The 14,999-nt window shown below is 36.6% G+C and overlaps 2 protein-coding genes across 3 annotated transcripts; both read left to right on the plus strand.

Moving 5' to 3' along the window:
* Positions 1–88: 88 nt before the first annotated feature.
* Positions 89–1,996, plus strand: c16h2orf66 (chromosome 16 C2orf66 homolog; the record flags this gene model as incomplete). The annotated part of the gene is made up of 3 exons (XM_081395163.1): positions 89–110; positions 377–479; positions 1,838–1,996. Coding segments are annotated over 3 exons (284 nt in total), but the record flags the coding sequence as incomplete, so codon positions are not given.
* A 734-nt stretch (positions 1,997–2,730) lies between these two features.
* On the plus strand, positions 2,731–14,761 carry LOC308686725 (2-hydroxyacyl-CoA lyase 1-like). Of its 2 annotated transcripts, none has more exons than XM_081395161.1 (17): positions 2,731–2,864; positions 3,953–4,057; positions 4,162–4,202; positions 4,285–4,365; positions 4,464–4,536; positions 5,026–5,103; positions 5,356–5,450; positions 5,599–5,711; positions 5,790–5,925; positions 6,004–6,109; positions 7,404–7,487; positions 8,047–8,148; positions 8,238–8,392; positions 9,377–9,535; positions 9,682–9,789; positions 10,300–10,486; positions 13,054–14,761. In XM_081395161.1, the coding sequence occupies exons 1-17, from the start codon at positions 2,814–2,816 to the stop codon at positions 13,084–13,086; spliced, it is 1,707 nt and encodes a 568-aa protein (XP_081251287.1). In that variant the 5' UTR covers positions 2,731–2,813; the 3' UTR covers positions 13,087–14,761. The 2 variants fall into 2 exon arrangements, with proteins under 2 accessions (XP_081251287.1, XP_081251288.1); XM_081395162.1 differs by having other exon boundaries at positions 3,953–4,029; positions 13,054–14,753.
* The last annotated feature ends 238 nt before the right edge of the window (positions 14,762–14,999 follow it).

Below are 14,999 nucleotides of genomic sequence, written 5' to 3' on the forward strand. Positions count from 1 at the left end.
AGTCTTTTACATTCGTCATGCCCCTTTAAAGGTTAAACCCATAAATACCATAATTATAAGAGGCTATTCTGAGTTGTATGTCTCTAAGGGAGCCATGATGACGCTATAAGGTAAGTTAATTATATCAATTATGGCACTCAAGGTCCATCCAGATATTCTTTGAGTAAAAAAGAAATGCCAATTTGCCAGAAGGTGCGAATTGTTCATGTATGGCTGTGTATAAAAGCAAGGTCAGTGCGCTTTTGAGCAACAGAGGCAAGCTAACAGCAAACTGCATTCACGGGCACTGCAAACATGTGAGTCCTTTTGGTTAGATGTTGAAGATGTGGTTTCATGCTGGGATTGAATGTCTCTGTCTGTTGTGTTTTGCGTCTAGGTTGAAAGTGTTGGCTCTGATGACACTGCTGATGATCTCTGTGGAGTCGGACCTCTCACATGAAGAGTGGAAGTCTCTGAGCAACCCACAGACCAGGACCCTGGTGAGTCAAACTGCTCTGTTCTTCACTCAAAGACTCTTGCTGCAAATGTGGGAGTTATATGTGAATTTTTTATATAGGAATATTTTTCATGTGCTTAAAAGGTGGTTGAAGTCTTAGAAACGTTTTGTGATAAAAATTCAAACTTGGCACAAAAGTTAAAAATGACGTTTTTCAACCAGAATTCATGCTACACTCCGGTTGCGTTTACTCAAAACAATTTTGATTTTATTTGTATTTTTATTGCAAAGGGATACAGTGCTATGCATAAGTTTAGACACCCATACTAAAGTTGACTAAAAAGAGGGGGAAAAAAAATCATCTTTTGGAAACTGAACTCAATGCCTTAATTTAATTTTCAACCTTTAAGGACAACAATTTTCTTTGTGAATGAATAATGTATCGTAAATAAATAAATGTTCTTCCTTAAAATACAGGGTGCATAAGTTTGGACACCCCTATGTTAAATTCCCATAGAGGCAGGCAGAATTTTTTTTTAGGATACTATGCATCCTGATAAAGTTCCCTTGGCCTTTGGAATTAAAATAGCCCCACATCATCACATAGCCTTCACCATACCTAGAGATTGGCATGAGGTACTTTCCATAAGATCATCTCTCAATGCAAATCAAACTAGCTATTAGGCTAACTGAAATAAAACCATGCCAATCTCTAGGTATGGTGAAGGCTATGTGATGATGTGGGGCTATTTTAATTCCAAAGGCCAAGGGAACTTTATCAGGATGCATAGTATCCTTAAAAAAAAAAAAAAAAAATCTGCCTGTCTCTATGGGAATTTAACACAGGGGTGTCCAAACTTATGCACCCTGTATTTTAAAGAAGGACATTTATTTATTTACGATACATTATTCATTCACAAAGAAAATTGTTGTCCTTAAAGGTTGGATTTTTTCCTAATTTTTTAATTAAGGCATTAAGTTCAGTTTCCAAAAGATGATTTTTTATTCCTCTTTTTAGTCAACTTTAGTATGGGTGTCTAAACTTATGCATAGCACTGTACAATTCACATCTGTTCACATTTGTCACTTTTACAGCTTTACCGGTTTACAAAAATTGACTAAATTTTAAAGAACCCTTTATGCCATAGGAGAAATGTCTTAAATTATTAAATAATACTTTCATGTTTAAACGGATATAACTCTTTAAGGTTATATACATACAACCTTTTTTCTAAGAGTGTCCTTATGGACATATCTGTATAATATGTGTAGGCCTATTATTATTTATTTGTATTATTATTACAGTCAGACCTCTCTTTTTTTAGCTTAATTTATTCTTGTAAAAATATTTAAATGACATTTACTGCATTTTAAATTCATGTTCTCGTAATATGTTGTCAGTTTTTCCGGATCCTGCAGTCGTATCTTGAAGGCAGAGAGAGCGAAGCTCAAGCGATGGGCAGGAAAACGGATGTGAAGGTCAACAAAAACAGCAATACGGAAAAAACTGGTTACGACAAGTACAGCCTCTTTCTTCACAATGACATTTATGATGTTTAGCCTGAAGATTTCATTTTTAGTTTCTCAATGTCTATCATGCAAATCATTTGGTCTAATAGTTAGAGAATTGTTCAAGTCATGATGTTTTGTACAGTAAAATTTGAACTCTTGCTTAACCAATCTTCGCTACGTTTCATTTCTCATACATAAATGATCAATTAAATATTTTTCATGTTATAAATGTTTTAAAAAGTTACAAACTAGTTGATAAAAGCAAAGCATGTCATATATTGTGTTTATAATAAAGACTTCATGATCATTCCTCTGTAAGTTTAAATCGTCCTGGTTTATTTTATTTGGTTACAAAATTAGTATGAGAATGGAAACAGTGGAATGAAAATAGCAACTGTGGAATATGAGATTTTCAACATAATTATATCATTTTATAAATTAATTTGAATAAATATTGAGGATTACTGTGAATATTGAAAGATGTGAGTTTTAATTACATGTAATGAACACAATCTAGAAGGTTTCTAATACTCTCAGGAATGATTTTCAGTTGAAATTTCATATTGATGTGTAAAATTTGAAAGAAGGCTAAATGAGTTACCATTTAACCAAATTTAACTATGTTGTTGCTTCTTAAAACACACACACACACACACACACACACACACACACACACACACAAGGAGACCAGCCTTTGTCACAAATGTGAGAGTGACACGTCCGGGTTATCCAGTAGGTGGAGACATGCACTTTCATTTTATTGCAACTACACAGCACAAACCACAGAAGAAGAGCAGCAGGACAGAAGAGCAGTTTGATATCTGTAACGTTATATGAGTGAAATGAGTCTGTTGTGAAGTTGATTATGGATGAAGTTACTGGAGCTCAGCTGATCGCTGAGGCGCTCAAATCTCAGGTCTGTGTTGTGTTGCCGGGTGTGTTTTCTCTAAGTTTCTCCTGTATATTTAAATGAAATAATCTAAGTAGGCTATCTAATCAAAACCTTTGTCAAAACCTAGTCATTAACGTGTATTTTACTTGCAGAGTTGTTGTTTTTCCATTGCAACATTCGTGCAAAGAATCGCCTGCTGTACTATTGAACTTGGACAGTGTGTCAAAGGTTCCGCGCATGCGCAATAGAGCTGTCAATAAACGTGTGATCAAAACACTAAATAGGGCATGGAGATGAAATTGTGTGTATTTCACATTATGGTCAAAAAAATTATTAGATAAAAAAAGAAAGAAAGAACAATAAAGAAATCTCTAACAACTTGACTAAATATGTCGCCTGAATCAGGGGCTTCAAACTTTTAGATGTCACAGACCCAAAATAAGATTATCTAAAAAAATAAAAGGCAGATATATATTTTCATGTATAGAACGCCCCATTAATACTGTGAAAAATTAATTAAATATTAAAACAATTGAATAAAAAAATATAATGAGATGTGTTAGATGTATCATTTATTCTTTTAAATCCGTTTTATTTATTTACTTATTTAGTTAAATAATTTCATTTTAATCAGATTTATTACTATTTTTTCTTTAATTTTAATCAATTACTTTTGTTAATTATTTTTATTAATTATTTCTATATATATTAATCAAATGTATATGCTTATTATGTATTTATTTAAATCAAATTTTATTTATTTTAATATTTGATATTTTAATCAAGGTAGGTTAGTTAGTTGTTTGTTTGTTCATAATATTTTAATCAAGGTAGGTTAGTTAGTTGTTTGTTTGTTCATAATATTTTAATCAAGGTAGGTTAGTTGTTTGTTTGTTCATATAATCTTATTTTTATTATTTATTTTTTATTTTATTTTAAAATGTACACTGTTGTTCTCTAAACTTTTCCACAGTGAAAACCTCTGGCCTAAATGTACTGCTTCTTTTATTGTGGCTTGGATTACTAGAAATACTTTTAATATTACAACGAGTATTTAACATATTAGTATGTCTATTAGGTATGTCTTTTCTTATATTTAACTCCATCTGCAGAATGTGGAGTACATGTTTGGCATCGTTGGCGTGCCCATCATCGAGGTGGCCATGGCCGCCCAAACAGCGGGCATCAAGTACGTGGGCATGCGCAATGAACAAGCAGTAAGACAGTCTCTCTTTCCACTGTCATTTCAAATGTGTCCTGCTTTCATTACAATGAAGACCATCTGGGTGTGTGTTTCCATGTATCTTCTCTCACCTAACAGGCCTGCTATGCTGCGTCTGCTATCGGGTATTTGACAGGATGGTATGAATATGTCAGGTCTTTTTTTTTTTTTTACTTGTTTTTTCTCATGCTGTTTTGCTGAAATATCATTTCCTTTCCTTAGGCCAGCTGTGTGCCTGGTGGTGTCTGGACCTGGGCTGATTCATGCTCTCGGAGGAATGGCCAATGCTAACACGAACTGCTGGTAGCGAACTCCCACACTGCTGAATTCACTTAAAATGAAAGGGAATTGACCTCAAATGGGCCATTTTTTTACTTTTCTTCTCTTGTTTGAAATCACAGGCCTGTCATTGTCATCGGCGGCTCATCTGATAGGAACCAAGAAACCACAGGAGCATTTCAGGAGTTCCCTCAAGTAGGGTCGATAGGAAATGTTTGGCTTTAGTACAAAATAGCCTCTGTATCTCTGGTATCAGTTTTACTGATTTGATACATTAAGCAACAAATAAACAGCATTTGGTGACTGATAAATGAAACGTTCAATCAGTAGATTCAAATATTTAGTGATTCATCTCATATATATATATATATGAAGAGTTCAGATGCAAAAGCCTCTAAGTGCCATCTGAAATTTTCTTCTAGAATGATCATTTTTATCAAGCTCATATATTTAAGTTCAGTAATTTCACTTAAATGACAATTAATAGGTCATTTTCATTGCCATTTAAGTGAAATTACTGAACTTAAATATACAAGCTTGATAAAAATGATCATTCTAGAAGAAAATTTCAGATGGCACTTAGAGGCTTTTGCATCTGAACTCTTCATGTGCTTAACATATCATTTGTATTTATTTTCTTGTGTCTCTTTAACCTGTGATATTCTTTTTCTTGTTTCTCATCAGGTTGAAGCTTGTCGTCTGTATAGCAAGTTTTCTGCTCGACCAAGCAGCCTTGAGATGATACCAGCTGTAGTTGAAAAAGTAAATTGTGTTTTAAGACCCCATGAAATCAAAAATTCAAGTTTTGTTGCTTGTTGTCCATGCCTGTCAGCTTTGAGGCCATCTATATGATATAACAAAAAAGTTTATATACATTTTAGCAGATATACATTTTTGAAATTTGCGTTTTTAGCACTGCCCTATGTTTGTCAAACATTTAATTGGTTCCTGAAATTAAATGCTCCTAATGTAGGCGAAATATACAATTTACAATGTTCTGTTTGTGTTGTTTAGGCTGTAAGGAGCAGCATTTATGGCCGCCCAGGAGCTTGTTACATAGACATAGCTGGAGACATGGTGAACGCCAAAATAGACCGGACCAGTGTCAGGTGAGCTTTATGCAGACTTGAAGATTAATCATAGCAATGGGGACTAACTAGTTTATGATGTGATGATCACTTATTGATGTTTTTTCTTTTGCATCTTGAAATATGCACAATTGCATTGCTTGTATGCACGTTCTTCATTTTTCCTTAGGTTTGTTTCCTGTTGTCCTGCTCCTCCTGTGAGTCAGGCTGACAGCAGGGAGATCACACAGGCTGTCAGGCTCCTCAAAGCGGCTCAGAGGCCTCTGATCATCGTGGGCAAAGGTGAACAGAATAGAACTGAATGACCCAGGTGTTTGAGCATCTTCAAGGCATGCAGTGTTGAGCTGTGATCTGGCGCAGGTGCGGCGTATGCCAGGGCGGAGAAGGAGATCAGGGAGCTGGTGGAGGTCACTGGAATCCCCTTCCTTCCCACACCTATGGGGAAAGGAGTACTGCCGGATGACCACTCCAACTGTGTTGCTGCAGCCAGATCCAGGTATGTGTGTGAATGATCTTTACAAAATCTCTTTTTAATGGAACCGACTGATGTGATGCCCATCTCTCTCTGTTCTAGAGCTCTATTGCAGGCTGATGTTGTAGTGTTGCTGGGTGCCAGACTCAACTGGATCCTGCACTTTGGTTTTCCACCAAGATTCAGTCCTCATGTGAAGATCATTCAGGTTAGTTGCAGCCTGGAGACTCAGTAAGTTGCTGCAACATCGGCGTAAAGACTTTAAAGTCCACCTGCAGTGCAGTCAATAATTGTATCCCTTAAAACTTGCCTTTGATAATCAAAATGACATATTTAAATGTTTTTTTTTTCCTGTGAAAATAATTTTGTCATGCCTTAAAGGGTTAGTTCACCCAAAAATGAAAATTATGTCATTAATCACTCACCCTCATGTCGTTCTAAACCCGTAAGACATTCGTTTATCTTGACAATCTACGTAACTACCACTTTCAAGCCCTCAGAAAGGTGGTAAAGACATTATTAAATTAATCCATGTGACTCCAGTGGTTTAACCTCAGTTTTATGAAGCGATGCGAGTACTGTTTACTAAAAAAATACATAATTTACCACTTTTATTAATACCACCAATATTAATCTAAAACAACATGCATACGTTGTGGTGCTCTCGTTTGTTGGAGATTCATATTTTGTGAATAAAGTGGTAAATTATGGGTTTTTTTTAGCAAACAGTACTCGCATCGCTTCATGAAATTGAGCCTAAACCACTGGAGTCACATGGATTACTTTAATGATGTCTTTACTACCTTTCTGGGGCTTGGAAGTGGTAGTTGTGTAGGCTGTCAATGGAGGGACAGAAAGCTGTCAGATTTTATTAAAAAGATCTTAATATGTGTTCCGAAGATGAACGAATGTCTCACAGGTTTGGAACGACTTGATGGTGAGTAATTAATGACAGAATTTAAATTTTTGGCTGAACAATCCCTTTAAAATAGCTTGAATGTAACTCTACAGCCTTGCTTCATTGTATATAAGCGGAACTCCCTGATCCATTCTGCCAACTGTAGTAAACGCTACACAATAGCAAGTGGAAATATTGGTTTAATTCAGCCATGTTTGAACCAGAAACTGATTCATGAGAACAAATTATACAGGGTCGTCTACAAGGCGATGTATCAGAATGGTAATGAATTTTATGTACCGCTCTCTACAACGTCGGACACATAACGGTAATTTATATGATTAGCCTTTGGCTTGACTACATTATAAAACAGCTAATAATGTGTTGCTAATGTTACACAAACCACGTTCCCGTTCGCTATTTAGAGTCAGGCAGTTGCCATCTGCATTTTTAGAAACCAGCATCTTTAGAAACGCTTCGAACATCTTAAAGCATATTAAAAACACCACATATAAATATATAAACAACATTAAAAACTTAATTTGCACAACAGGGAGTCTTTAAAATGACTAAATGATCTTCAGTTTATTGTGAATTTGTTTAGGTGGATCTATGTGCGGAGGAGTTGAGTAATAATGTGAGAGCTGCATCTGCTCTGCTTGGAGACATACGGGCTGTGGTCAGCCAGGTAAACCACAGTATCACCTGAGTTATCTTACATAAATGCAATGCTTTTTGGTTTTGCACCCTTATCTGCATCATGACAATCTACACTCTCAGAAAAAAAGGTACAAAAGCTGTCACTGAGGTGGTACCCTTTCAAAAGGTACTCCTTTGTACCATATTAGTATCTCAAAGATATATATTAGAACCTTTTTTAAATGGCTATTTTTTTTCTAAAAGTATATGTTCTATAGATTCCCAATATCCCTATGAAATACAGTATGTTTTGTAGCATTTATTTCCTTTTAGTTCGACTTATAATGTTACACAAATGTTTTTAGCAAAAATGCATCATTTAATTTATTTTCTCAATTAAAATGGCAGTTTTTCTATACCTGTTTTTATTGGCTTACGTCTTTGCCTGTGAAATGAGGAATCAGAATTTGGAATCAGTGTTGATAGGTATAAATGGATGGCTACATGTTAATTTGCTCATTTTGCAGTTTAATAGGGTGGAAAACTTATGGAAAATCATGTTAACCATGAAATGGCCCCTTAAATCTTGTTTTCTACTTGGTTTAAAGCTGTTGGAGACTGTAAGGTCAGAGTCCTGGAGATTTCCTTCTGATTCACAATGGTGGGCAACACTGAGGGACAAAATGACTGCCAATGCTCAGATATCAAAGGTGAGCTTGTGTGAGCTTGCTTTCTGTAAACATGTCAACTGTGAATTTAGCATTTTTAGAATTAGATGAACCATTGTTGTGTCCCACAGACCCTTGCTCTCCAGTCCACTCTGCCCATGAACTACTACACAGCGTTCCACCACATTTCTGAGCTCCTGCCCAAAGACTGCATCATAGTGAGCGAGGGAGCGAACACGATGGACATCGGCCGTACCATGCTGCTCAATTACCTCCCGCGACACAGGTGACAAAAGATCATATTCTCCCTTTTTTATCCCTAGATCAGTATTCACTGTTTAGCTGTCCAGATCCAGACCTGGAATTGGTTCAGCTTGAACCGTGAATCATTCTTTATGAATTAAAATGTCAACATTCTTAAACAGGGGACAGAAAAAATGATGTGCTCTGATTGTCATGACCATGGCAAATTTTAAGCTAGCTCTGATGTGACATTTCAAATAGGAAATGGTTTGTGTGTGATGAGAGAAATAGAGGACGACATTCAGATTTTTTTCTGCTGTGAGAAAGTTGAGATCACAAGAAAGCTACCTTTTATGTTGAGGTTAAAAGAAAACCACTTTTGTTATTTTTTTAGATTACTTATTACGTGAAAACTTGTGTTATGTGTACATCATGAGAAAATAACTTTTGTTATGTTTAGATCACAAAAAAACAACATTTGTTATGTTTACGTTAAGACATTTTTTTTTTTAGATAATGAGAACATTTGTTGATTAGATCACAAAAACAACTAAAGTTTAGATAACTAACATAAGAAAACAACTTTTGTTATTTTAGATCACAAAAACAGAATTTGTTATGTTTAGATCATGAGAACCGGATTTGTTTGCATCATAACAAACAACTTTTGTTGTTTAAATCATGAGAAAAACACTGCTTTGATCCCACACACACATAAAACGTTTGCTATATTTAGATAATGAGAAAATTTGTTGTTTATATAAAAAAAGATATATTTTGATCGTAAAAAACATCTTTTATTATGTTTTGATCATGAGACAACAACTTTTGTGATGTTTAGATCACAGGAATAACAAAATTTTCATTTCAGCTGTATGACATATTGACTCCTATAAGTTAGGCTTATTTGCTTTGGCCTTTTACTGGGAAGGAAATTTAAAGAATGTACCGTAGTGTTGGTAGCTCTATTAAATGTTGAGTTCTACTGTAATGTTGTCCAGAGCAGTAATCTAAATGTCTTGTACAGGTTAGATGCAGGCACGTTTGGCACTATGGGGGTGGGTCCAGGCTTTGCCATTGCCGCAGCAGTTTTGGAGCAGACGCAGAAGAGCGCTCAGAGAGTGGTGTGTGTAGAGGGAGACAGCGCTTTCGGTTTCTCTGGCATGGAGGTGGAGACCATGTGCAGGTGAATTACACATCATGATGCATCAGTCTAATCATTATTTATCTTAGACATAGAGCTCCACCTTCAGGACGTTTGTGCGGTGTGCATACTTTTTATAATGGTTCTATTTGCTCTGCCTCATTATAACTACTTTTAATTCTGAATAGGTATAAGCTACCCATCATCATCATAGTAATAAACAACAATGGCATCTACAGTGGAGTGGATCCAGAAACATGGAAAGAGATGGAAAAGATGGGAGACATGACCACCATGTGAGTATTGAGCCTAAGGGAAGTTCTGGGTTCTAAAGCAGAGGTGCCTGAAACTGAAATCCATGGACCGAAAGTAAATATTTTATTATATCATATAAATTTACAGTATCTACACTTTAGCGCAGTGCAAAAGAAAAAAATTGTTAAAACAAACTACAAATTAGAAATGAAGATAATGCTTCAATGGCTTGTTTTGTTTCTCATTTTTGACAATAGACGGTAATGTAAGTTTTGCGACTTTACTGTATATCTTGCCAATTCAGACTTTATGACTCTATATTTGACAATTCTGAGAAAAAAGGCAGAACTGTGAGATATAAACTCACAATTGCTAGAAAAAAAGTCTGAATTGTAAGATGCCTGTAAATTGTACAAATAAATATAGTCAATAAGTTAATTGTTAAAAAGGAATTTAATTTAGTGTAACAGATAGGCGTCAGTAGGCTTAATTTCTATTGAAGTCAGCTGGTATCAAACGCTGACTATAATACTGACCTGTGTGTGTCTTAGTGCTCCTCCAGTGACCCTGCTACCAGAGGCACGGTACGAGCAGGTGATGACTGCGTTTAGGGGTCGGGGGTATCTGGTTCGAACGGTGGAAGAACTCCGCAGTGCACTACAGGAGAGTCTGAAAAACACAGAGATGCCCAGCCTCATCAACGTACTTATAGACCCGGCCTCAGACCGCAAACAACAGGTACTGCACACACACACACACACACACACACACACACACACACACACACACACACACACACACGCAGTCTTACATTTTAGTTAAATCAGTTGGAATATCATTAAGAAAAGAGGAACCTCTGCTGCAACCTGTATTAATGGCTGTGCCCATAGTACGGGATTGTTGTGATTTGTGTCAAATTCAGAACAGATACTTCTAAAGACACCCTCCTCAGTTTACAATCATTAATTGAGTATTGTGAAACAAATAAAAAAGGAGTCAAATATTTCCTGATTGAAAGGGGAGCGTGCAAGCCGCACTGAATGTGAATGTGCAATTCTTCAGAGTCTGATCACCTTATTTTATTACAGAACTGCAAGAATACAATACAAACATGTCACATTACAGAGCATTAGAATTAGACAAAGCTTCAAATATTAATTACGACTAAAGTCTATTTTGGGAGGATTGAAGGTTTGGGGAAAATTTGTATTAAACGATATACAAGGCAATTATCAATAATTAGATCAATTTGATGTTGTTTAAGAGAGAGCGAGATTAAGCATAAATTACCCGAGTCTGTGCGTGTCTCAACAGTGTTCGGCAGTAGCATCTCTACTATTAGAGAAACTAAGTTTATCTGCTTCAAAAACAGCGCCGTTATTACCTTGCTACTGAGAAATGTCATGTAGCTTTTAAGTTGCTATCTACTTTAGCCGTGCGTTTCCCTGAAAATAATTGCACAGCTTAGAACATTTGTCAACCAATCAGTTTCAAGCATTTAACAGCCCCATAGTATAACAATAAAACACAACTCAGTTGTATATTCTTACACAGGAAAAACACAGAATCTTAGTTATTGGCAATTGAGTAGCGTGGTGTTGTTGGACCTTTGAAGTACAGCATGCCAGTTAAGCATGCCATGACAAGGCCTGTGTAACCTTAAATTTCAACACTAAGGCCCCGATCACACCTAACGTTACGCGTTTTTTGCAGTGAGAGGCGCTTTTTTTCAATTGTTTTCCTATGGCAGGGAGTGTTCTGTGCGCTGTATGCGCCCCAGGCGCCTCGCAATTTACGCATAGACAGTATAAGAAATGGACACAGAGACCCCATTGGATTCAACGGGGAAAAGTGAAGTCAATTAGAAGCACTCACTTCCTGATGGCTGAGCGTACTCCGCAGACTCAAACTGAGCTTGACGACGTAGATGTAACGTGAGCAACCCGTCTGTCTTCTAGTAGCTGTGCCAAGAGAAATCTGAATCATTCCCTTCCGAAACTTGCAGAGACGGAGAGCGTGAGTATGAGCTGTCCATGAGCTAGGAAGTATTCTGATTAATTACTTTGTCATTTTGCCTCCACGTCCCCCCGATTGCCCGCGAGCTTCTCCTCCTGTCTATACGGTAATTTCTCTACTGTGCGACAGAGAGTCGCGTAGTTATGACGCAATCGTTTGCCTAGTTTTACAAAAACTGCTTCTACGGGGCCATAACGTAAGATACAAGGTAATGGAGCCTTTTATACATTTTCGTGTTTCTTTAGAAATAAATAATGGACAAATGGCGTCTTTAAACGCCTCAGACGTGAAGTTATTCGCCGTCAAAGTGACGCCAAAATGAATGGGAGTCAATGGATTGCTAACAGCAGGTGATGGTCTGCTAATCAATGGCGGCCACCAGGGAAGCTTTAGTTTTTTCTGAAAGATTACCCCCTTGCATTTACCGCCTGCTGCGCCTCGCGTGCGTTTTTGCAGTTGAAAAAAAAAGCAACTCCGAGCGGAAAAAGCGCCCAATGTCATCGCGTTTTTTTTCCACTGTCCAATCGAATGAATGGAGAGGCGGGCCTTCCCCGCTGTAAAGCTACAGTAGCTTTGAACGTCCGGAGAGAGTGCGAAGGTGGAGGGTAAACTTGTGGTACTCTCGCGGGTTACCAGGACCTTAACGACTTCACGAACCAACTACCACAATGTTAACGGAAAGTAAATAAAGTTAGTAAAAGCCTGCTTTGACATTTACATGACTGACAGGACAGCTGTTTCGGTGGTTGCCTCATAAAAAACGCAGCGCACTGCTCTTGCTGTGTGATCGGGGAAGTGCTGTGTGCCTCGCGTTTTCAAACCTGAAGGTGTGATCGGGGCCTTACACACTCCATATATATATATATATATATATATATATATATACATATATATATATATATATATATATATATATATATATATATATATATATATATATATATATATATATATACCTCTCCCTCTCTCATATACACACACCGTAAACATATCTGACCTTGAAAGTTATGAGGCCCCATTATTGAAAGTTGTGACCCTCTTTGTTGTGCTGGTTGTATCCTGGCAACCACACGCAGACGTATTGAAGGATTGAGTGTCATAGCGAGCTGGAACACTGAAACTCTTTCACACCAACACTCAAAAGGGCTTCCCCAACGATGAATGGAAACTTTCTAGTGTTACAGAAGCATTTAGAAGTAAACAGGGTCGACTTCAATGGAGTTTATTCATGTGTAAACCTTTGTTGTCTTTAATGTTTATATCATAATGAGACTGTGTTTACCTCCTAGGAGTTTCCCTGGCTGACACGGTCAAATCTTTAAAAGCTGACAGAGGTATCGGATGTCGGATCACACTGCATCTTACACTACATTTTGGTCAATTTATTGATTTACTGTAGGTGGCACCGTTTCCTATAAAAAGAAGCAAATGTATAATTTTAAATAATCTTAGTCTCTTCTGACTGAAATGAATTTCCATAGAATCCAGTGCTTTCTTTAAATACTTAAAAGACATAGTTCACACAAAAATGAAAAATTCTGTAATAATTTACCTCATGTCGTTCCAAATCTGATTGATTTTATGTTTCTTGTAGAACCCTAAATTAGATTTTTGAAGATTTTCCAGCAGCTCTTTCTATACAACCCAAGAAATGAGTTCCATCGTTCTGAAGTAGTTTTTAAATGTCTGAAATAAGGTCTGTGGTTAAAACAAGCTCAAGATATTTTCACATTATATTCTACAACATATACCTCACTCGTGCTCTCACTCTATACTCATGCTCTTGTAAACTATATTTTAACTCTACAACTTTCCACCTTGTAGATTTTAAATAGCTTTGTGTTTGGTGATGGTGAAGTTGAAGTCATGTGGCTGTGGTGTAGTCCATTTAAAACCTAAATTTAGCTTTTTATTGCTGCTGATTGTATTTAGTCTTCAAAATGTTGATGTGCGAAACGTAAGAATCATAAACTTTTGTTGTTCACAAAGCATATTGTCTGCAATAATCCAAAAGCCAATGAAAAAATCCTATTGACTTATTGTTGAGGGATGCTACATTCCAGGTTGGCATACAAAAAATACGTCATCCCTTCAGCACTTTATAGTGACCGTGTCTGTGAAACTCGTATGTGATTCATATGATTTGTGTAAGTCTTCTAAAGTTATTCTACAGCTTTATGTGAGGAATAAGCTGACTTTTAAGTCATTATTCACATATAATATTCATGTCTTGCATCTAGCCCGCATTGTTTTATTCCTTTTCATAGCTATAAAAGAGCAGTGGGAAGATTCTTCAAAATATATATATTTTTTGTTCCACAGAGGAAAGAAAGTCTTACAAATTTGCAATGACATGAGGGTGAGTAAATGATGACAGAATTTTTAGGTGAACTTTTAATTTTGAAGAAAAAAGGCTAAATAACAATGTCAAAGAACAAATTAAGGGACATTTTGCTAGTTAATACTATCTGTTTGATAATGTTATTTGACTTTTTCAGTTAATTATTTTAATTCCCACTGTATATTTTGAGTATTTTAACCTCTGATCTCAGGTCAGTGTTGTGTGCACTGCTCCTGAGGGCTTCCGTTCAAGCTCATCTCAGTATCTGTGTAATTGAGGTCTTCCTGTCCTCGTCTTGTGCTCTTTCATAAGGTATCATTAATGTGGTGCTTTATCACAGAGTGAGAGAGCTTCTCTTCCTTGGCCTTGGCAGATCACGCCATTTTCACAATTCCACATTGTGGAAATGTTCCCAACAGTTTTACAGCAACAATTTTCACAGCCAAATGTGTAAAGGTGAGAATGCTCACATTATAAAAGCCTTATAATTGTGTTAATTATTGTGCATTAACAAAAATGGCCTTATGTACATTGTTATTGTATAAAAAATATAGTGATTTAAAAATATTTTTCTAATAAGAAACAGTGAATGTACTGTAATTTGATGTTCTTTGAAAGATTTTGTTGTAAAATTAAAATGCGATTCATAAGAAGCCATCTCTGCCTGTCTTTCTCTCCATCTCCCTGCCTGTCTGTCTCCTTGGTTCTGCACTTTGTCTGATTGCAGGCGTTTACAGACTGCATGTCCCATCAGGCTTTTAAACGGCCCTCTTCATAATTGCTCTGTCATTAATTCTGAGGGAAAGTAAAGGCGCCAATAAATTGTGAGCAGTGGTGGTCGATAAGTCCTGAAGAGAGAGAGAAAAAAAAAAAAAAGGACACCGAGAGGGAGGG

The sequence above is a fragment of the Scardinius erythrophthalmus genome, assembly GCF_964197995.2.
Source record: "Scardinius erythrophthalmus genome assembly, contig: HAP1_SCAFFOLD_702, whole genome shotgun sequence".
NCBI lineage: Eukaryota > Metazoa > Chordata > Actinopteri > Cypriniformes > Leuciscidae > Scardinius > Scardinius erythrophthalmus.

Coding starts and splice junctions, on each gene's coding strand:
- LOC308686725 (XM_081395161.1), top strand. CDS start 2,814: ATGGATGAAGTTACTGGAGCTCAGCTGATCGCTGAGGCGCTCAAATCT. Junction 4,058..4,161: donor GCATGCGCAATGAACAAGCA/GTAAGACAGTCT, acceptor CTCACCTAACAG/GCCTGCTATGCTGCGTCTGC. Junction 4,537..5,025: donor CATTTCAGGAGTTCCCTCAA/GTAGGGTCGATA, acceptor GTTTCTCATCAG/GTTGAAGCTTGTCGTCTGTA.